Raw genomic sequence first — 23,148 nt, 5'->3', positions numbered from 1 at the left:
AGTTTAATACACACTATAAATACCTAAGCCATAAATCGCTCAAGACTGCATATATATGGCCCTGTGACCGGAAGGTCGCCGGTTCCATCCCCAGCACCAACAGTCCATGACTGAGGTGTCCTTGAGCAAGACACCTAACCCCATAACTGCTCCCCAGGCGCTGTGGATAGGGCTGCCCACTTCTCCGGGCAAGTGTGCTCACTGCCCCCTAGAGTGTGTGTGTTCAGTAGTGTGTATGTGGTGTTTCACTTCATGGATGGGCTAAATGCAGAGGTGGAATTTCCCCATTTGTGGGATTAATAAAGTACCACTCAACCACTACCCCTCATAACTTGGTCCAGGGGTTAGGGTGACACTGGATATCAAGGGGTAGGGGTAAAAAGAAGAAATGGGATTGGGCCTAAATGGAGATGGGTATTGGGACACACATCTTAATTATTGAATTCAGGGGTCTCATTCAGCCTCATTGCCACAGGTGTATAAAATCAAGCACCTAGCCATGCAGCCTGCTTTTACAGACGCTTGTGAAAGAATGGGTGGTGCTGTAATGGGCTGCCACCATCACGACAAGTTCAATTTCTTCCCTCCTAAATATTCCACAATCAGCTATGACTGGTTTTATTGAAAAGTGGAAGCGTTTAGGAACCACAGCAACTCAGTCATGATGTGTCAGACCACGTGAAGTTACAGAGCGGGTTACTGAGTGCTGAGGAGCATAAAAATCACCAACACTCTGCTGACTCAGCAACGGCGGGACCAACTTCGTTAATTATATTAATGCCTATGGATTTAGAGTGGCATGTCATAAAAGGTATCCTGTGGGTGTAACGTGTAGGTGTCTCAATACTTTTGTCCATATTTTGTCCATACACACACACACACACACACACACACACACACATATACATATATTGAGCTTTAAATGTAATCAATATAATAAAAGACTATATATATATATATATATATAAACACCAGAGCGCAGGACGAATGTAAAGAAGAACGACTCAAACACACATCTAACTCTAATCCCAGGCCCTGGGCTGGTCCTCCTGAACACTCAAAGCCCGGAATTCAGCCTCCAAAGTCCAGCGACTCACTTCAGTCAGTGTGGGGTGGAGGAACAGGAGCTCTTCCCGGTGTCTCTCCAGCTCTGCCAGGCTCAGTGTGAGTGCCTGTGACTGTGAGTGAGGGTGAGTTTATATCTCAGCCTCTTGTTTAGCTTTGTGAGGTCAGGGGTTTTCTCACCTTCATCCATGCTTCGAGCATGAGACTGAACATTCCTCAAAAGTACTACAGCACTTTATCCAGCAACAAGAAACACAACCATACTATTCATTCATTATTACTCGAATTTAATCATATAATACAATCATAATAATGCAGTGTATAACAATGTATAACGTAATTGTAGACAATACATTGTGTGTGTGTGTGTGTGTGTGTGTGTGTGTGTGTGTGTGTGTGTGTGTGTGTGTGTGTGTGTGTGTGTGTGTGTGTGTGTGTGTGTGTGAGACACTGCTCTCAGTCCCATGCTCGATTCACAGCTGAAAGGGAGAAAACCCCTGACCTCAGAGCGCGAAACAAGAGGACAAGACATGAAACTCACACTCAGCTCACACTCAGCTCACTCACACCCAACTCACACTCAGCTCACACTCAGCTCACTCACACCCAACTCACACTCAGCTCACACTCACTCACTCACTCACACCCAGCTCACACTCACCCACACCCAGCTCACACTCAGCTCACACTCAGCTCACTCACACCCAACTCACACTCAGCTCACACTCAGCTCACTCACACCCAACTCACACTCAGCTCACACCCAGCTCACACTCAGCTCACACCCAGCTCACACTCAGCTCACTCACACCCAACTCACACTCAGCTCACACTCAGCTCACTCACACCCAACTCACACTCAGCTCACACTCACTCACTCACACCCAACTCACACTCAGCTCACACTCAGCTCACACTCACTCACTCACACCCAGCTCACACTCAGCTCACACTCACTCACTCACACCCAGCTCACACTCAGCCTGACAGAGCTACAGAGACACCAGGAAGAGCTCCTGTCCGTCCACCTCACACTGACCGGGGCTGGGCTCCGGGGGGGGGCAGCCGGGGGTCTGGGATTGGAGTCAGACGCGCGTTTAGTCGCTCTTCGTTCCGTTCATCCTGTGCTCTGGTGTTGATTTGCTCGGTCTGCTCGGAACGTCTTCTACTTTCACTTGCGATGCGATACCGGAACAGAAGTCCTTCCTCGGGAACTGAGCGCGCGATGTGAAGCAGGTAAGTGGCCCGATTTTGAGCTTTTTATACACGTTTTTGGCCAGAAGGCGCCTATTTGGTTCATATTGGACCTTAGAGATTCGAACGAAGCAGGTCGGCCCCTTATTCGCCAACTTGTTGTTCGAATTTCTCCGTTCCACCTTAAATAGTGCTGCGGTTACACGCCGCCGCCTGAAGCGCCCGAGGCGCCAGAACGCAACTGCAGCCCCACTTAAGGTGGAACGGGAAAATTCCAGAAGCAGGCGAGAAGGAAGGAAACTTGAGCAACGCTACGGCGTGATTTTCAGCCTCCATGCGGGGTCGTTTGGCCTCCCCCCGGTCACTGTAGATACGTGTGGAGTATTCGGGGTTTTTAATAGCTCCCTGTTCGTGTCATTGATCTCAGGAGCTCCTCAAAGTGCTTTGAGGATGTGGTGTTGCTCGCGCCTGGTGTGGTTACCACTTCCTCAGTGGACCCTGCTTAAGTCCTCACAAGAGGTCTCGTTTATCTGAAGTTACACAGCCAGATACTGGGCCTGTAACTTCAAATACCTGTGAAAGTACCAGTTTGATAACAACAGAGTGATGAGGGTCTTTTTTTACAGTTGGTTTCCTTGAGCTTTAAATAGAATTCAACTGGAAAACTATATTCAAGTAAGAAAACGTTGTATCTCCAAAATGAGAACTTCACAGGAGAAGGAAAAAACCTGCTGTACTTTTAATGCAAGTCAATGGAACCAGACGTTTTTCCAAGTCATTTTGGGCCGTTTGTTTTGGTCCATTCGTCATAAAATTCACACACAATGTAAAGGGCAGTAGACATTTTCAAATTATGTCGAAAACTGAAAAACGACAAAAATGGAGATACAAGGTTTTGTTACGACAGCAGCGAAATATTTATGTATATATTCCATACACATGCCTACCTCTGTATATTATGATGGTGTTATCTTCGTCTTGCTTTAGCCTTAAGTCGTCCATTTGATCTACAATCAGTGATAAACAGATGCTGTCGCCAGTCTAACAGAATGAAAATAGGCACATAAGGAATTAATATCTCATTATCACATGCAAATTCTAGCGCTTTTTAAATAATATAAATAAATTGTGGGGTTGTAAACAGCGTTGTTTCTACAGGGAGAGTGAGAACTGTTCACAGTGGTGGTGGTAGGAAGATGCATTTTTGACAGTCCATTCATGGTGGAGAGACACATGCAGGGTGTTATAAGGCTAAATAGTCCCTAAAGACAGCGTACGTTTTCAGACACTGTTTCACCATCATCAGCGTCACATATAAAGACTGTATAAAGAAGACATGCATAGGGTCGCTGGTGGTCTTGGACAGTAAATGAAATGGCTGTATTTGTGTTGCAGATGTTGCGACTGAGTTGACTGAGTCTGAGTCGGTAAGTTTCTCTGCGATTTCCCATCAGACCACTCTGAATGACTCCGTTTGAATGGTATAGCGGATTAAAGACCCACCTCTGTTCTTAAGCAGTGAAAGCATGGCTACAGCACCGAGCTTGGACGTCATGAAGTCGTCGGATCTGATCAGAAAGGAGCGGCTGGATTATGGAGGCTTTGGGGAAGTTTACCTGTGCTACCACATAACCCTGGGCCACGTGGTGCTGAAGACTGTGTACACGGGACCACCTCGGAACGAGTGAGTATTAGGACGAGCTGAGTTCTTATTGCAAAATAGGCAAAATATACATTGCAGAGGAGGCAGGGCAAACGGGTCCGAACAACAAGCCAGACTTCGCCAAGAAACAAAGGGAATAGAGGCTTTACGTACTGCCGCGGTGAGGCAGCCTAGTTGATGTTTGTTAAGAGTTGCTACGCAGGCGCACACACACACACACACACACATTATCAAAGCCGCTTATCCTTCTGGGTCACCGGGGTGTGTTGGATCCTATCCCAGCCCTCATTGGGCTGAAGGCAGGAAACACCCAGACATAGACTTATGCAATCACACACACGTTGCCCCTGAGGGACAAATACAGGTAATTACTACAGCCAAGATTGTCACTATTGGGGCAGTCGTGGGCTGGAGGTTAGGGATCTGGCCTTGTGACCGGAAGGTTGCCGGTTCGATCCCCAGGGCCGACAGTCCATGACTGAGGTGTCCTTGAGCAAGACACCTAACCCCCATCTGCTCCCTGGGTGCCGTGGATAGGGCTGCCCACTGCTCCGGGCAAGTGTGCTCACTGCCCCCTCGTGTGTGTGTGTTCACTAGTGTGTATGTGGTGTTTCACTTCACGGATGGGTTAAATGCGGAGGTGGAATTTCCCCAGTTGTGGGATCAAAAAAGTATCACTCATCCTTTGTATTATTGAATATTGCGGTCATTTAAATACGGTTGTATGCAAAAGTTTGGCCTCCTCGGTCAAGTTTAGTGATGCACGAATCCTCGACCTACCTTGATTTTAACCAGAGCCAGTAATGAAGAAATATAGCATATATTACCTCATGTGTCCGTTTTTGTCATTTTTCGTTTTCTGACATCATTTGAAAAAGGCAGTTGCCCTTTATTTTGTGTCAAAATTTCATGATGAATGGAGAAACAAAAATTGCTTTCGAAAAAAACAAATTCTTTATTTAAACGTTAAGAGCATTTTTCCTTCTCCTTGTTTGGAAATAAAAGGTTTTGTTCTGACAGCAGCGATATATTAAACCATCCTAAATAATGAAAAACTGCACATGGTGCTGTAAAGAGTGTCCTTGCAGTACTACAGCTGGGGTTATCACTGCGCTTGATATTTTACAGTATCACAGTTCTTTAAATACAATAAAACATAGGCACTTGTAGTAGACCTTGAAATATTAGATGAAATATCCAAAATGTAAACGTCCCCAGGAGCTCAGTCTTGAACCTGCCTGATCTGCTTGAACTCGACCCCTGGCATCCCTTCATTGCTGCAAGTTCATTAAGACGGGCTCAGTTTCTGAGCTGCTGACAATTTATATTACAAACACAATACAGTGTTTATATCAGTTGACCTGCAGCTGAAATGCAGCTAGTGGGTTTGGTGGCACGACTGGTGTGGAATTGCATAGAACTGAGATGTAACCGCTGCCCCATAGAGGTAGGCGAGTCGGCATAACATACACATAACATTGCAGTGCATTGACTCAGCCAGAAGTTCTGTGTTTGGCCCAGGGTCTGGATATTTATAAGTAACTCTAATATTAACTGTACTGTTTGCACTAATAGCTGTCTAGGATCTAATCTCTTAAAGAAAATGTGTAATGTCTTCAGCTGCTGAGTTTTTGGGGAAGGAAGGAAAAGGCCTTCGCTGGTCTGGTCTGACTCTTATCAGACTTTTCCTCCTTACAGGGCCCTCTTACACAACCTTCCATTGGGCCGTCTTACACAACCCTCCATATACATACAAGAGTGAACCTCAGCTCTAACTTAAACTGTCATCTGGCACAGCTCCCTTCTGTGGGCCCTGAAGCTCTTCCCCCGTTAGAGAGTCTACTGCATACAGTCCGTAGTCTGCTTTTCAGCCCCAAGCCTCTCTAGCCAGCCAGTGTTTTATTCAGTCTGCATGCTGGGGACTGTAGTGCAGCGCATTGTAAATCAGGCTAGTGTTAACAGAAAATTAAAATACTTCTGCGGGCCGGATAGGATTGCGTCGAGGGCTTGATCTCAACCGTGGGCCTTGTGTTTGACACACAGGGTTTAAACGGTCCCAACATCGAGGCATCACTTAGACTCTATCTGCCAGCTTTCCTAACATGTATCCAGCGTTTATGGTGCTAGTGCTGTGACACTGTAACCACTTTCAGCTTTAAACCCTTCTGTAATGTGACAGAACAGCAGACGCCCCCTTATATTAACATGTAACTCTTATAACTTTAGTTAAATGTGCTGCATTTCCCCCCAAAGCAACGTCTAGACTACCCCTCCATTATTACACTGTACCCATAACAATTACAGAGGAACTGCCCAGTGTAACTTTAACACTGCACTGCAGGAAAGTTCCTGTGTAGAAGATACACTTGTGTAATTACATGAGACAAAGCTGAAGTTGATACACGTGTAATTACATAGGCTGTACTGTTGTAATCCATCTGTAACAGTGACTAAATCATCAGTAGATACAGTTTTGTTGCATATGTTCATGTGTAACTACACAGTTATTAGAGACACTTAAAATAAAGTGGGACCAAGTGGTCCAAACAGCATCATAATGGAGAAGCTGTGGGGTAAGATTGTGTAAAGTTCACATGCGGCAGTTCTTTATTGCTGCAGACGATCCTCACTTGTATTAACGCACTTTATCGTCCAGGCGCTGTTCATCACCTGTGATGTACACCTCATTGATTTTGGTTTGTTTTTCTTACATATACTCTGATCACACTCGCCAAACAGCGTGTGAAGGCAGGCGTTTTGTCACATGACGCTGGCTTTACTAATGACAACGCTGGGAAGAAGCGCAGCTGCTTTCAGCTGATCATCACTGAGCGTCTTGAGTGTTTCTACGGTGTGAAGATGCTCCGTCTTGTTTATTGTCAACACAAACACCATGAGAAATTGTTTCTTACAGCAGTCAGCAACGTTAAGAGCTTTGCGCTGCGTGTGCTTTTATGTGCATCTGTGCTTCCCTGTTTTTCTTTCACAGGCTGTAAAAGCTCAGCTGCTGTGGTTTCTCGCGGTTCCTCAAACAGATAATAGCACGGCGTCTGGATCATTCATGTGATAGGGGAACAAAATGTCAGCAAAAAGGCGAAACAGCAGCCCGTCGACTATATTACATCATCTGCGTCACAGGGCCTCCTGCTCTGAGAAGCATTCCGATTAAAATGCCAGACATAATGCGGTTAGGAGTTTCCAGCAAAGCTCGAGGGAAGTCCAGTTTCAGCGGTCCTACTCTTCCACACACTTTGTTTTGCATTGTTTTAAAGGCGTATTCAAAACTTTAAGAGCCCATATCTTCTGTTTGTGTTTCCTCTTATCTTTCTCCTTGAGGTCCATTCCTAATGTTTGTGTGGCCTCATGTATTACGTTTCTAGCCTCTCTTTGTCCCTTAGAATAAAATTGTGCTTTTAAGACTGGTATATGTAAATGAGCTCTGTTCTGATTGGCTGCCTTGCGTTGTGCCTCCTTCTTTGCTGAATCACTTTGCATAGGCTCAATACCTTGATATATGTAAATGTATATCGGGTAAATGGTTTGTTTTCTGTGACATCACAAAAATGGTCAGAACAAAGTGTGTTGTTTTTATTTTTTTTTAGTGTCCCTGAATGGACTGAGGAGTGACCGGTATGTTTTGAAACTTAGACGGTGTTAGTATCATCATTGTCAGAGCAAAACCTCCAGAAAGGCAACTTTACAGGAGAAGGGAAAAACGTTCTTGACTTTTAATGGAGCTTAACTAATGACTAATGATTTATCTCAAGTTATTTTGGACCAGAGGATGTATTCGCCTATTTTCCCTTAGAAAATCAACAAAAACGTGTATTTGACCAGGATGCCTAAACTTTTGCATACGACCATATGAATGGCAACTAATAATGAAAAATCAGCTTCCACTAGAGAACTAGGCTTGAACACCCCTCCTGATTAGTAAATACTAATTTTAAGTTGCACCCATTGCAAACACAGGCGTTCAGTTGCACAAAGCTTAAACAATCTCTATAGAAAAACATTGACCAGTAGAAAGGGACGCTCTAGAATAGCTACACATGAACCTAAGGTTACCATGCGCAATGCCAAGAGTCAGCTAGAGGGGTGTAAAGTCCCCCAGCACTGGACTCTCTCAGGAGTGATGGAGCTCCAGAACTGACCATCCAACATCAGTACTTGACCTCACTGATGCTCTTGTTCCTCACAGCAATGTTCCATGTAGCGTAACGCCTTCCCAGAAGAGTAGAGGTCGTTACTGCAGCAAAGAGGAACAAACTCTCTGTTAATTCCCTTGACCGCTGATAAAAGCTGTATAAGCAAACTTTTGTTTGCACAGTGTGTATATATAGTGTCACTTACTCACTATGACAAATAAGCAGGTTAACTGATGTTTTTATGCTGATCTAGGTTCACGTTTTTGAACTGGGTAGTACATTAAGTTTAATATATTACACTTCAGACAATATTATGGATATTTTTTAAGTACAATATTAAAAACTAAGTCATCCCTTAGATATGTTATATGTATTCAATTGACATTTCATATGTATTTATGTAATTATATAATTAAGAAACTACTAACATAGTCAACTAAAAGGTTCATGAGTAAACCTTAAGTTGGCTTGACAAAGCGATTCTGTTGAATCCCAGGTGGTTGCTAAGGTGTTACTATGTTATCCCAGGTGATTGATAAAGTGTTACTAAGTTAACACAGGTGGTTGCTAAGGTGTTACTATGTTATCCTGGGTGGTTGCCGTTGCGGTGGAATCTCGTCTAGTTTCTAAGGTTTTGCCGTGCTGTTGCTGTGGTATCCCAGGTGGTCGCTACAGTGTTGTTAGGCTGTTGCTATGTTATCCCAGGTGGTTGCTAAGCTGTTGCCAACCTGTTGCTAAGGGGATACCAGCCAGTGCCTTTGTACATGTAATAATTAAGTTAACATAAGAAACAGTCGGAAAGTAGGAAACAGCTGGCATATATGAAACATTACGCATTTAACAAAGTGTTGTTTTATATGTGTGAAGGCAGAAGCAGTCTCTGCTGGAGGAGGGCAGTCTGATGAGCCGTCTAAACCATGAACGTGTGGTCAAGCTGCTGGGGGTCATCCTGGAGGACGGATATTACTCTCTGGTGATGGAGCTCATCCCTAAGGGAAACCTGCTTGCGTTGCTGGAAAGGGTGAGAGCACCATACTTCTCGTGTATAGTTAAATGTCAGGGGTTTCCAGCTGCTCTTCATTGCAGGAGTGACACAGTATTGCACAATGTTATGGTTTCCTGCAGTACTTCTGAATCGGCCCGCAGCTTTCTTCTTTATGCTGTTTTCAGCCAAATGCCTGTAAAAGACAGTTTACTGTTTTTATTTGTAATTTTACCCACTGTCCCAACTTTTCTGGAGTTGGGTTTGTATGTTGCTTATTAACGGCGGTGGCTAATAAGTGTATGTCCTCTCCACAATTATGCCAAAGCAGCTTTCTTTGTTCCATCATTCCTACATTTTAGAACCGCTCTTTTTAATATTGTTAGGTCCCTGTTCCAACATCCGTCAAAGGAAGGATAATTCTGGAGATCCTGGAGGGAATGGCTTATCTAACAAACAACCAGATCATTCACAAGGATCTGAAGCCGGAGAACATCTTAGTTGACGAGCATTTCCATATAAAGGTATAGTAATGTCTGAAATGTAATCAGTATCGGGTTTTATGGATGGGCAGGCTTTTCTTTCCTTTCTTTCTGAATATTTAGATCGAAATAAATAAATTCCACTTCTGGCATACTTTGGGGGCAGTCATGGGCTGGAAGTTAGGGAGCCAGCCTTGTGACCAGGAGGTCACTGGTTTAATCCCCTGAGATGACAGTATGTGACTGAGGTGCCCTTGAGCAAGACACCTAACCTAACTGCTCCCTGGGCACTGTGGATAGGGCTGCCCACCTCTCTGGGCAAGTGTGCTCGCTGCCCTCTAGTGTGTGTGTTCACTAGTGTGTATGTCGTGTTTCACTGCACGTTTCGCTGCAGGTTGTGGAGGTGAAATTTCCCCGTTGTGGGACTAATAAGGGTCTCTTAATCTATGAATTAGATATATATAATTGCTGGCTTTTATCTTGTGTTAAAACAGTGACCCATTTGTGATAAGACTGTCACTGCGTATGCTTTTATGCTAAGCATGTGACAGAATTCTCAAATTATTTGAATACTCATAAAAATACATGAAAATCAGATAATAAAGGTTTGTGATTAGCAAATTATGGCATATGAAGGCTTGAAAGTGCACGGCATACAACACAGTCCATTTTTCTCTGCTTCAGTGATGTTCCAGGCTGGGAGCTCTGGCCTCAGGCCCATCAGTCATGTACGCTTTTCAAAAAGTTCTCAGAAAGATAAGCAGTTTTTAAACCATGTCATTATAAGTAAGATTAGATTAAGATTAAGTGACCCTTATTAGTCCCACAACGGGGGAATTTCACCTCTGCATTTAACCCATCTGTGAAGTGAAACACCACATACACACTAGGGGGCAGTGAGCACACTTGACCAGAGTGGTGGGCAGCCCAATCCACGGTGCCCAGGGAGCAGATGGGGGTTAGGTGTCTTGCTCAAGGACATCTCAGTCATGGACTGTCGGCCCTGGGGATCGAACCGGCGACCTTCCGGTCACAAGGCTGGATCCCTAACCTCCAGCCCACGACTGCCCTTATAATTCTGTATTTTATCATATTCTATCATTTTTTAGACTGTTGGATGTTCAATATAACACTTCATTTTAGTATTATGCAAACATATTTAATATAAACTGTGTTCCTGGGACTTTAAACCCACACTGCAAAAGAATAAAAAATGAGGCAAATACATTGATCACAACAAATAAATAAAAATAGTGATCATTTCCATTGATCACCTGATTGTCACATTTTGTTATACTGTACCAGTCAATTGGGGCTGGGATTTTATGGCAAATCCCAAAACAGTTAAATGCTATTTTATCACCATGACTAGAATATTGACTCATTCAGGTATTTATTGTCACACTTTGAAAAGTGAATGAAATTCATTTCAAGCCATTTATCAGATTCGTATCTGTGCACATCGAACAGCAAGCCTGCATTAATAATATGTGTTGGTGATTTATCTGAAGCAGCTTATAATGTATGGACATTGGAAAAGCCTCAAAGCTTCACAAGCCTTCGTTCTGCCATCCATACCATAGTATTATTAAAGAGTATACTGTACTTTTTTACCTTAGTATCCTAAAAGTATTTACCATACTGTGTACTGTAGTATAGCCAAAGTATTTTCTATCATTTTTACCACAGTATTATTAGTTTTTTACCACACTTTTCACCATAGTGTAACCAAAGTATTTACCATGTTTTTACCATAGTATTGTAAAGTTTTTACCATACTTCTTACTATAGTATAACAAAAGTATTTACAATACTTTTACCATGCTTTTTTAGTATTTAATAACCAAAGTATTTGCCATGCTTTTTACCATAGTGTTACTAAAGTATTAACCCTACTTTTTTCTCATAGAATTACCAAAGTATTTGTATTTTAATACCTAATCAGACCTAATCCAAATAGCTATACAGCAGTGATTGGTGCTTTAGGAACCTAACATCGCAGATTCTCCCTGAAGAGAACTGAGAGAGGAACCGAGTTTTTTCACTCACTTAAGACAATAAACATAATTCTCTATGCACAGCACAGAGAAACATTAGCATTTGTTTTCTTTAAAGCACAATATAAATAATAAAAATAAGTTGAAACATTTCTTTTCAAGTAGGGTGTAAAAATTCACAATTGCATTACATGTATTAATGTATTCAATAATAGAATAATGTAATATAAATGTGATACAGATATATCAAAATAATACCAAAGATCAACAATTACATTATTATTATTATTATTATTATTATTATTATTATTATAGCATAGTAACACTTCCTTCTGCTAAATTGGTGACTTTCCCCAACACTGAAGCAAACAACATCTTACAACACAGTTCTTTAGGAAACAATTGAATGCATCATAAAATCCCAGTTTTCATTGTGTTTTGATTTTGTACAGTGAATGCAGGAATGTTACTGAAGAAACTGGGTACACTGTGGAATATAGACAACCGAAAGCTATACATTAAAATGTTTTGAATTGTCATATTTGACAATAGCGCAGTAACCCTAAACCGAGTGCCTACATAATTGAATATTATCATATTTAAATGTAATGACTAACATTCTGAAGTCAGTGCAGTCGAATATTTACTCTCAGATCAGTGTGTGGGTGCATTTTTACTGCTGTATTTCTAATCACAGTGCATTTTAAGAGTGTGGAGGGTTTAGTGTGTGTCTGTCTTTTGGGCCAGATTGCAGACCTGGGACTGGCCACTCATCAGACGTGGAGCAAACTGACCAGAGACGAGTCTCGCAGGCAGAGTCGTAAGGGTGTGGGCAGAAAGACGTCGGTGCGCACGGCCGGAACGCTCTGCTACATGGCTCCAGAGCACCTGCAGAGCATTCACACGCGCTCCACCGAAAAGTCCGATGTCTACAGCTTCGCCATCGTCGTCTGGGTCATCCTGACCGGTCAGGAGCCGTATGAGAGTGAGTGACCACACATGGCTCTCTGAGTAATACAACACATTGTAGATGTTCATGTATGTTTTGCACACTTCCTACTCAACCTGTGCTGGTAACAGAATCCTCTTTTTCAGGTAACGGTGTGGAAAATAACCGCAGTTTAACAGTTAGCCTGAGTTTGGGGGTAAAAACATGAAAATAAAGTGGTATACATATAAATCCAAATAATGTAGAATAAATGTTAGGGATGTGATTTCCACCTAATTTTATTCTCAGCAAAGCACTCTGGCTAAAATGATTGTAGATATAGGTGCTTAACTTTTTAGGTGACAACACCGGTGTTGTCAAAAATTAGCATAGCGCAGAGGAAGACGTTTTATTATGAAAACATAGCCGAAAAAGAGTTTTTTGTTTGTTTTGGAGGAGTAACATAACACAGACTGCCTCAGATGAGCTAATGAGCTAAAACTACTGCTGACTGGTACAGCACTAGATGCTGATGGAGATTGTATCTGAGCCTACTATCAGCAGCATGGCCTGCCTGTACTTAGAAGTATTTGAGTATGTGTCAGTAACAGATAAATATATCAAAATAAAGTGGTACAAATATATAAATCTATCATAAATAAACAAATGTATATAAATAAAAGTATCATAAAATTCAATTGGGTTAGTTTGACAATTCAGAATTCGGTTTAAATACGCTGAAGATAGAAATGTGGCTGGAGAAGTGGAGAGTAGACAATAAAAACAATAAGACAACAAGTGTCAGTGTTTGTCTTAACTACAGCTGTGGTTCCGTTTGGAGTGAACTTTTACTGTTTTTTTAATTCTTTTAATTCAACACATTCTTTTCAGATGCCAGAAGTGAAGATCAGATTTGTCAGTGTGTACGTCAGGGAGACCGTCCTGATGAGAGCCTTATCCATGATGATGCACCTCCCGAGATCATCAGCCTTATGAAAGCGTGCTGGGACCAGGAACCTCAAAAAAGACCCTCATTTAAAGGTGTGTGTGTAACAGTTTTAAAGAGCTGAAAATACATTCTTATTTTTATATATGGACGGATCATGGAAAGAGTGCACAAAATTAGTTTTGCTTTTCATTATAGGCATTAAATTAAATATGAGGTCATGCATTGTCCGATACCAGGATGGACATTATTCACACTGTCACATAACACATGTAACTCTTTAAGATCTAAGTTTAAAGCAGTACAATATATATCGATATTAAAATGGTATAAATATATTTTTGACTGTAACTCCTGAGTCAGGAAACACAGATCATCTCATGAGGAGCAGGTAGCTTGAATCTGTTGAACAGCAAGGCTTTGATTTGTACCTTATGCTACTCAGGAGATGAACTCGCACAAACTCTCTCTTTCTCTCTCTTTTTATCACTACAGAAAGCTACGAGTCTTTTTTGCCGTTCTACAAGAAAAAGCTTGAAGCAGACGTTGAGAGGGATTTGCATGGTCTCATGGTATCAGTTGTTTTAGTCAGCATATCTGTTTGTGAAAAGTCTTAAATGCTCCAGCTTTATTTGTTAGAAGTTGTGCCCCAGCACCTTGACTTATTTTGTCTGGGAAGTATTACATTCTATCTATGATTTTAAAGCTATAGAATAGTTTTAACCCCTTATATGGTCTGGACAACTAAAAACTCAGTTTGCTTTGTAGTCCACGTTGTTAGTTACTATGTTATAAGCCTTATGATGTACAAATCTGAGTTCTAAAAATCTTAAAGTTGCAAATATACGCTCATTCTGAAATGGATGCCTGCAACACATTCCACAAAAATCTTAAACAGGTGATTAAACCTTCATGCTTGGGTATAAAAGAGCAAAGGCCTAGTTCTGTGTGAGCAAGGATGGGTTGAGGCCTTTTTCTTTCTTTGCCAAGAAATGCATCAGTGAATAATTCAGCAGGTTAAGAACAACGTTACTCAATGAGTCTTTGCAAAGATTTCAGATATTTCATCATCTACAGTACAGAATATCGGCAGAAGATTCAGGGAATCCAGAGAATCTCTATGCATGAAAGGCAAGGCCAAATACCACAGCTGGATGACCTTCGATCCCTCAGATGGCACTGTTTCTGTGATGGATATCACTGCATGGTTTCAGGACATTTTGATAAACCATTGTCAATAAACACGGGTTGTGGCTGCAGCCCAAAATGCAAGCTGAGACTGTAGTATGCACAGCCAACGATAATCAGAAATGCTACTTCTCCAGGCTCAAGCTTATCTAAAATTGACTGATGCTATGTGCAAATGTGTATTGTGATCTGACGAATCCACCTTTCAGATTGTTTATGGAAATAATAGACATTAAATTCTGTGGGCCATGCAGATTGTTACCAGCATAAAGTTCAAAATCCACCATCTGTCGTATTGTTGGAGTGGGAATTAATGGGTAACTTGCACATCTGTTACGGAAAGAACAACATATGCAGCTTATGCTTATTTCAGCATGATGCCGAGGCATGTTCTGCACATGTTACATCAGCATGGCTGTGTAATCAGAGAGTATAGACGCTAGACTGACCTGCCTGTCTCCCACTGAAAACATGGTCCATTGTGAAGCAGAATATGACGATGAAGACCCTGTACAGTTGCACAGCTGAAGACTTGAATAATGGAAGAATGGCTAAAACGTGTTGTTAAAAAGAAAAACAATGTAACACAGCAGTAAACAAGCTCCCGTCCCAACTTTTTTGCAATGTATTGTAGGCATCAGATTTGAAATGAGTGTATCATTGCACTCCAAAGAAAAACATGTATTTCCGTGTTTTGTGATGACAGCTGTTCTTTAGTGTGTCATGGTGAATGAAGCAAAAAATGCACCAGAATTGCTTAGAAAGAAACTCTTTCCATTGGCTTACATTAAAAGTAAAGGGTGTTTTTGCCCTCTCTTGTAAAGTTACTATTTTAGAGGTACACATTTTTCTTCAGATGTCCAAAATAGATAGTTGGTTAGTATAAAATGTTTAGATGTTGAATTGCAAAATTATCCTTTGAATTTAAATAAAGTTTAATAGACCAATATTTTTGTATGATTACAAAGCATACTATTTTTCAGTATTATTTGTTTAATGATCTTATTCATTCATTTTTATTTTTATGCAGGATTTATATGAGGGCCCCTCAGAGCTGGTAGAGAAGATGAAGTTCATATCAGTGGAGCCGGCAGTTGCTAATGCAGGTGCTCAGCTTTCTTAATTAGCAACAGTATTACATGACAGCGCACTTTGTACATGAACACAAACAGTCATTGTTAACTGCCAGCTCACTGCTGATGTTCAGTCATTGTCAGACATGTTTTCCCTGGACTTGGGCTACAAGATGAATTTGCTTTAATCATCACTGGAGTAACAAAACTTCATATCTTTGGAAAAAGTTACGTTACTAGTCAAAAAACTTAGGTTAATGTAACAGGATTTGATTACAATTTTTGGCAATTCATCACTAAATGTTGACTCAGCTGGGGTTTTCAAATTAGAGGATAAATACTGAAAATAAATGATCTTTTGGTATAAAATCCAGTCATCCGTACAATATCATAATATCCGTACAAGAATTATGTTTTGGACCAACATATGAGGTATTCTGTGATGCTGTAGTTGAAATTCAGACAAATCTTATTCATTATCCCATTTATAAAAGGAACATAGACAGGCCTTAGAAAGTTGTCACAAATATGGCCATACAGAGAATGCACACACATTCAAAGACATGGCCAGTTACAGCTTTATTAGTACTTTCCAATTTCATGCGAAATCCTGAAAAATTTTGTGTGTTTATCCATTTGTGAAAGCAACAGGAATGGGCCTTAAGGCTTGTGCTAACAACAAGCAAAAGCTTAAATAGTGCCGGGCGATATGACCTCAAATCAATATCATGATTAATTTAATATTTTACCTTGATTGCGATTAATTAATAGGTTTTGTTTGTTTGTTTGGTTTACTGATAGTTCACCGATAAGGTTTGTACCCTAAGTATACTCTGCACATCTTAATGTAAAACGTCTCATCAGCCAGATGGAATCCCCACGGCTTTTACGTCAGTCCAACTCGATATTCATCATAATTTCAGCTAAAAAACAGCCAAACAGCCAACAGATTTGGTGAGAAAATGAAATTTGGGACACTTTTTATCTGCTGTGTGAATGTAGCCTTAGCTTCCATGTGTATATATACGCAGACTGGACATGGCGTAGTCACGTGACCGTAGTGCGTTTAACAGGGACTGTACATGAACACAAAGAAAGGGAAAGGGTCAACAGAATTGAACTAAAATCTAAATAACCGGGCACATGGGCAAGATTACATCGGTTAGAGGTTCTGACTGTCGGTTTTGATTACTTTTCAATTAATTGCCCAGCCCTAAGCTTAAATATTGTATCACAAGACTGGGCATCACGTCAAAACATAGACAAATGTATCAGTTCAGATGTAAGACTTCAAATCAGCTCTGTTCTGACTGGTTGTCCAAGCAGTCCATGTTGAAACACTCCTTGTAACTTCTGTGTAAATGGCTGGAGCTGAACTGCTGTAGGCTGACTAAGTTGGTTGTTGTGAAATCATAGAAAAAATGACTTGAAAATGGGCTATTTTTGCAGCTTAGTTTCCATATATGGGCTGTATTACTTCAAAATCCTTATTTTAAAAAAAGCAAGGGTGACGTGCGCTTTTAAATTAGGATATTTTTATCTGCGTTCATTACAAAGAATTTTAATTGTAAGCCAAGATAAATGACTTAACTTTAACTAGACATGTTTAACTGAACATATTCATAAACTAAAATGGGTGCGTGACATGTCAAAAATATAATTTAACGCACATTAGTGGTTCTAAAAAGTATTTCAGTCTGGAATGCCTTTTGAGTGGGGCACAATACAGTGCAGCCAATCAGAACAGAGCATGTTTACATATATCAGTCTTGAAGTAACAAGAACAGCCGCTTTAATTCAGACGGACAAAGAGAGATTGGAAATTGGGAATGTAAAAATAAGTAATAATCAATTTTGGCAGATAACACACAAATATTCAATTACAAGGTAAAAAAAAGGAAACAGGAAAAATCCACCTGATTCAGTTATGATTAATAATAATCAATGTTAAATTTCCATTCAGGACCAGAGCTCTCATCCTATCAGCCTCCATGCACAGACTCACCAACCCCTCTCCGAAGTTCGGAGCTTGGGCCGGTGGAGGCCAGTATCGAGGATCTCAGCTTCCTGCCCTCGGAGAGCCTACAAATGGACGCATCTCCAATCAGCCCTGCCAACCTGGAGCAGAAACTAGCCCAGGAGCTCAACTACCACAAATGGGGCAGTTACAGCCGCGTAGAGCCTCCTGATCTCAGCCCATACAGCAACCCCACTCCCATTCCAGCCTCTCAGCCCATGGCCAATAACAGGTGGTGTGGAGACATTCCCCAGCAAGTGTCCTCCTCTGTCCAGTCTTGGACCAAACCAAGCCCTTGCCCGAATGCGCCAGAGGACCCACGGTGGCAGACCTCAGGCTTGGATCATTTTGACGGTCAAGTCAGGCCAGATTATGAGAGTCAGATGTCCGGGCCCAATCCGCAGCACTACGAGCGCTACAAGCATCAGCAGCCACCGTACAACCGCTTGCAGTCATGGCCGGAGGGGACGCATTACCCGATGTCAGAATCGGCCCCTCTGGAATCAAGTGCTGCATTAGTCAGCACACCTGTGATGTGCCCACAGCCAGAAACAGGTACTGACTTACACGTAACTGATTTTCTATCAGGTCAGTCTTATGGTTGGTATAGTGTAGTGGGGAACACCTCTGCCTTCTACGCTGTAGACTGGGGTTCAATGGGTAAGCACCCTACACTATCCCAATAAGAGTCCTTGGACAAGACTCCTAACACCACCTTTGGCTTTCTGTGTAAAAATGATCAAATTGTTAGTGTCTCTATATAAGAGCATCTGCTAAATACCGTAAATGTCATTTACTGCGACATTGCAGTCATATGCAAAAGATTGGCCACCAGGGGTCAAATGAAAGAAGTTAACAGACTTCAGCACAATTTAATGCACATTTACTATTCATGAACTACTTTGAGTTATTTAGTAACTACTATGAACTATTCCATAAATATTCTGTATAAGCATTAAGTACTATAACTTACTCAGAAAGTGCTAAACATTTTAAGAAACATGTATAAATATTCAGTATCTATTTTAAATTAATCGTTAACTACTTTGAATTATTTAGCAACTACTGTACTTATTCAGAACATCCTATACATTTTAAGAACCTTCTATAAATATTCAGTAAATAGTGGTATTTGTAAGCACTGTAACTTATACAGAAGGAACTATAAATTTTAAGACATGTTTATAATTATTTGGTAACTACTATGAATGAATTAGTTCTGGGTGTTCTGAGCTGTTTTTTAATTTCTGCTGTTTAACATTGTGTTTCTGTAGTCCCATCATTGTACATCACTCAAGCCAGCGGGATCCAAATTGGGAACAACAACATGATGACTTTTCGTAGTTCTGAAAACAATTCTCTCAGCTCAGTGTCCAGCTCATCAGCCTGCAGCAAGTATAAAGAGCTGCTGTTGAAATACGGTAAGCCCTTTTAGCACAGTGTGGATTTCTTCTACGTTGCTAATCCTCATCTCAAGGATAGTTGTTTACTAGCATCGTATGCTGGATAAAACCCACTGAGGGTGGATTCAGGGACACTTTAAACCAAAAGACTAACATGATTAATGTCTAATGCAGCCTGATGTGGTCTAGTTAGCATTAGGCATCTGCAGTTATACTAACTGGCACTGATTGTTTTACCTACCTTAGCATTTCCATACCTACTGTGCATTATGCAGCAACTACAATGAATTATTCAGTAATTCATTAATTGTACCATAACTACTATGAATTATTCAATAGGAGCTATGAATTATTCAGAAAATACCATCAATTATTCAGTAACTGCTATGCCTTAATTCAGGAACTGGTATGAATTTATTTAGTATTTACTTTGAATTGTTAAGCAACTATAAATAATTCAGTGTTCACTAGGAATTATTCATTAACTATATTTCATTATTTAGTAACCACTATGAACTATTCAATAAATACTATCTAAGAAGTATTACTATAACTTATTCAGAAAGTACATTTTAAGAAACATCTATAAATATTCAGTATCTGCTATGAATTATTCATTAACTATTTTGAATTATTTAGTAACTCCTATGAACTGTTCAATAAATACTGTGTAGTAAGTATTAAGTATTATACCTTATTCAGAAAGTACTATGCATTTTAAGAAACTAAAATAAATATTTAAATATAAATATTCAGCATCTGTTATGAATTTACTCATTAATTTGAATTATTTTGTAACTACTATAACTACTATACTTATTCAGAAAATTCTATACATTAAGAACCATCAATAAATATTCAATAAATAGTATGAATTTTTAAGTACTGTAACTTATACAGAAAGTACTATACATTTTAAGAAATGTCTGTAGTTATTCACTAACTACCATTAGTATCTACTATGAATTAATCAGTGGCACTATAAATGATTCAGTATCCACTTAGGATTATTCAGTAACTACAACAAATTATTCAGTAATCATTATAAATGAGTAAGAAATTACAAAAAAAATATTCAGTAGCTACTTGCAGTTATTCATTAACTACTACAAATGATTAAGTACTTATTAGGACACCAAGAAGTTCTGTAGTTATGAGTACTGCTGTGTACAGACCCCTAGAATTTAACGGATTAAATTGTAAAGTACTATAACTGTAGTGCCGCCAGCACGTAAACCTCCATGCTCTATCTCTAAAAAACAAAACATGTCAGTCCAGAATGGCACATATGATATTACTGTGTTATTAATCGACAGCTCAGCATAATTCACCTAAATTGTGCAGCTGTTTTATTTGTGAAAAGAAAATGATCAGATTGGTCAGCGCCGGCCGATAATCGACATTATCTGTAACAGGACATCTCTATTAATAGATCTGCCCAGCCTGTATTCTGCCGTGCTACTGTTCCTCTCTCTCTCCTACTGATCTCTGTGTTGACCATGTTTAGAGGACCACACTGTTACTGAGGAACATCTGGAGCTGGTTCGGGAGAACATGGGTGGGAAGTGGAAGGCCTGTGCCAGGAAGCTGGGCCTTACGGAGGTGGAAATGGACGCGATCGAGCACGACTACGCCCGCGACGGCCTGGCCGAGAAGGTCCATCAGATGCTGGAGCGCTGGAAGATGAAGGAGGGCCTTCATGGCTGCACCGTGGGAAAGCTGTGCCGAGCTCTGGATAAATGCGTCAAAGGCGATGTCCTCCTCAGGTTGCTGCTCAAATCAAAAGACAGCACAGTTCCTTAAAACTTAACTTCTGGGGATGCTATTAATGCCTTATGGTGAAGGTCTGGTGGTCATTAGGAGTTAGGACAGGGTTTTGTTTAAAAATATGCTTCTGTATTCCTGTCTGCTGTTGATCTAGAATAGTACTGGCCAGTCATCAGCATCTAATCAAACATAATCAGGCTGTCAGTGGTCCAGCACCCTGTGTTTAGCTCACCTACGGCGTTCAGTAGAGCGTCACGTTCAGGATTTTGGTTGCATGAGCCGGAGAACAATGAATGGCAGCAAGGGTTTTCCATCACCTACACACACACACACACACACACACATATGTATTTCTGCTGTTGAAACAAAACCCAGTGTCTCCAAAAACATACTTTACTTTTAATGTTATGTCCAAAAACTGGAAACCGAAAAAGCAACTAGAGACACTAGAGAGGTTTTTGTTTCGACAGCAGCCATATATGTAAAATAAATTGGCCTCTCTGTGGCTTCCTTCTCACCTCCTTCTTGCTCTGAGTTTTAATGTATATTATTTCTTAGCCTCTTTCCCTTCTTGTGCACTTTACCTCTAATTTCATTAGAATGCTTTATGATCTTAATTTGCACAGCTTGCCTTCAGATTCTCAGCCTGACTCGTGGTACTTGAATTAAGGGGGTCTTTCATCCAAAAGGCCCATTTTAAGCCGATTATGTCACTCTTTAGGGCGGTATCTTTCGTTTGTGTAAACTTGGAGCTTCCACAGAACCTGATTTTCAATTCTTGTGGACTCTAGGAACAGTAATTAGGTGGGGCTGCCTCACTGAGATCAACACTGTCATTTCTGCCTACCCAGGTTTCAGTAAGAAAAACATATCGACTTGATGGTTTTTAATTAACTGTCCAGCTTTAAAAGCCTTATTGCTAAGTGAACATTGAGTACTGCAGCATATAGAAACAATAAGTGATGTTTTCTGGTCACAATGTTTGGAGGTTTTGCTGGACACTGTAACTAAATTAGAAGTATTAGAGCCTTGTTTCTTGTATCCTTGCCACTGGCTACTATACAGCACTGGGACATTATGGTGAAATGTATCCTGGTTTTCAGAACTTCAGTACTGTTCCCTCTCTCTGAGTGCAGGGGAGGGGTTCTCTCTTCTCCGTTGATCTGTGATGAACATGAATCGACAGCTGGGTGCTCCTTGTTAGCTGCTTCCAGTGGTAATGAAGGATGTGGACGGCACCATCACTGTGGTAATTCCAACCATTTAAATGGCCAAAGTGTCCCGCTGGACAGCTTGGATGGGCGAACAGTGGGGCAGGGTTTTGGGAGAGGAGTTGCCCGGCACTTTTCCGAGCCACCTGTGGGCTGGCAGCAATCGACTGAGGGAGCAACCTAGTCTCAGCACGTACTAAGTCCTTAATTTTCTCTGAAAGGAGACGCTGGAGTGGAGATGGAGTGATGAGGACCAGTCTGGTGTTGCTGGAGGGTCAAGGTTGTCATCCTAGGACTACAACAGCACGTCCTTGAAGGATGTCTGAACGTGCTGCTGTAGCACTGCCTCCTTACCGTTATCTTTGTGGTTGCCTGGTAGATGAAGTGTTACGTCGATCATGTCCTTGTGCCGACCGTGTTTTGGCTGTGATGAGCCACATGTGATGAACGCCAATAGGTGGCGAAGATAAGTGATGACCTCTTTCATTCCCTTATTATGACCAGATGTGTCATCTGCCATGCAGAATGTAATGAGTTAATTTTTTAGTAAATCATGTTTGTAAAGCATTGTTTCATGTAAAATCAGTGGATTCTCTGATTGTACCTTTTATTGACCTCATTTTTTATTTTAAATAGCACAGAATCGCTTTGGGAAAAATCATGGTTTTTATACCCATCTCAGTTTCTTTCTTAATTCTGAAAGATATTAAAAATATGAAAATAAAATACGTGTCTTTTTTTTATTTGCGCATGCTGTAATAAGGGCATACTGTGAAGTTTTATTTTGCCTATACTTATATATGTTTTTAGGAGAACTAAATCAAGGTAAAAAAGTCTGAAAGAGTGCAGAACATGGCTAATACTGAAGAGCCCATATCCTACGTCTTTCTTGCATTTAATTTCTTTCCCCTCCTGGTTCACTTACAAAGTTTGTGCAATAGTATCTACCAAAAACATGTGTAATTTATTTTTTCATGACCATTTTCCAACCTCCATTTATTTCTTAGAATTAAACAGGCTGTTTCTGTTACTGTGGCTTTAAGACTGTTACGTGTAAATGAGCTCTATTCTGATATGTTCCCCT

At 40.8% G+C, this 23,148-nt stretch overlaps 1 protein-coding gene across 2 annotated transcripts; it reads left to right on the top strand.

Annotated features, from left to right (window-relative positions):
- The first annotated feature begins 2,132 nt into the window (after positions 1-2,132).
- ripk1l (receptor (TNFRSF)-interacting serine-threonine kinase 1, like) lies at positions 2,133-22,790 on the top strand. Of its 2 annotated transcripts, none has more exons than XM_017717632.2 (12): positions 2,133-2,301; positions 3,655-3,686; positions 3,779-3,943; positions 8,938-9,091; positions 9,439-9,576; positions 12,279-12,516; positions 13,351-13,500; positions 13,901-13,977; positions 15,624-15,699; positions 17,630-18,238; positions 18,958-19,104; positions 20,594-22,790. In XM_017717632.2, the coding sequence occupies exons 3-12, from the start codon at positions 3,786-3,788 to the stop codon at positions 20,887-20,889; spliced, it is 2,043 nt and encodes a 680-aa protein (XP_017573121.2). In that variant the 5' UTR covers positions 2,133-2,301; positions 3,655-3,686; positions 3,779-3,785; the 3' UTR covers positions 20,890-22,790. The 2 variants fall into 2 exon arrangements, with proteins under 2 accessions (XP_017573121.2, XP_017573120.2); XM_017717631.2 differs by having other exon boundaries at positions 3,776-3,943.
- Positions 22,791-23,148: the final 358 nt, after the last annotated feature.

The sequence above is a fragment of the Pygocentrus nattereri genome, chromosome 2 (assembly GCF_015220715.1).
Source record: "Pygocentrus nattereri isolate fPygNat1 chromosome 2, fPygNat1.pri, whole genome shotgun sequence".
In the NCBI taxonomy this organism is placed as follows: Eukaryota; Metazoa; Chordata; class Actinopteri; order Characiformes; family Serrasalmidae; genus Pygocentrus; species Pygocentrus nattereri.
This window is presented reverse-complemented; position numbering and strand designations above follow the sequence as displayed.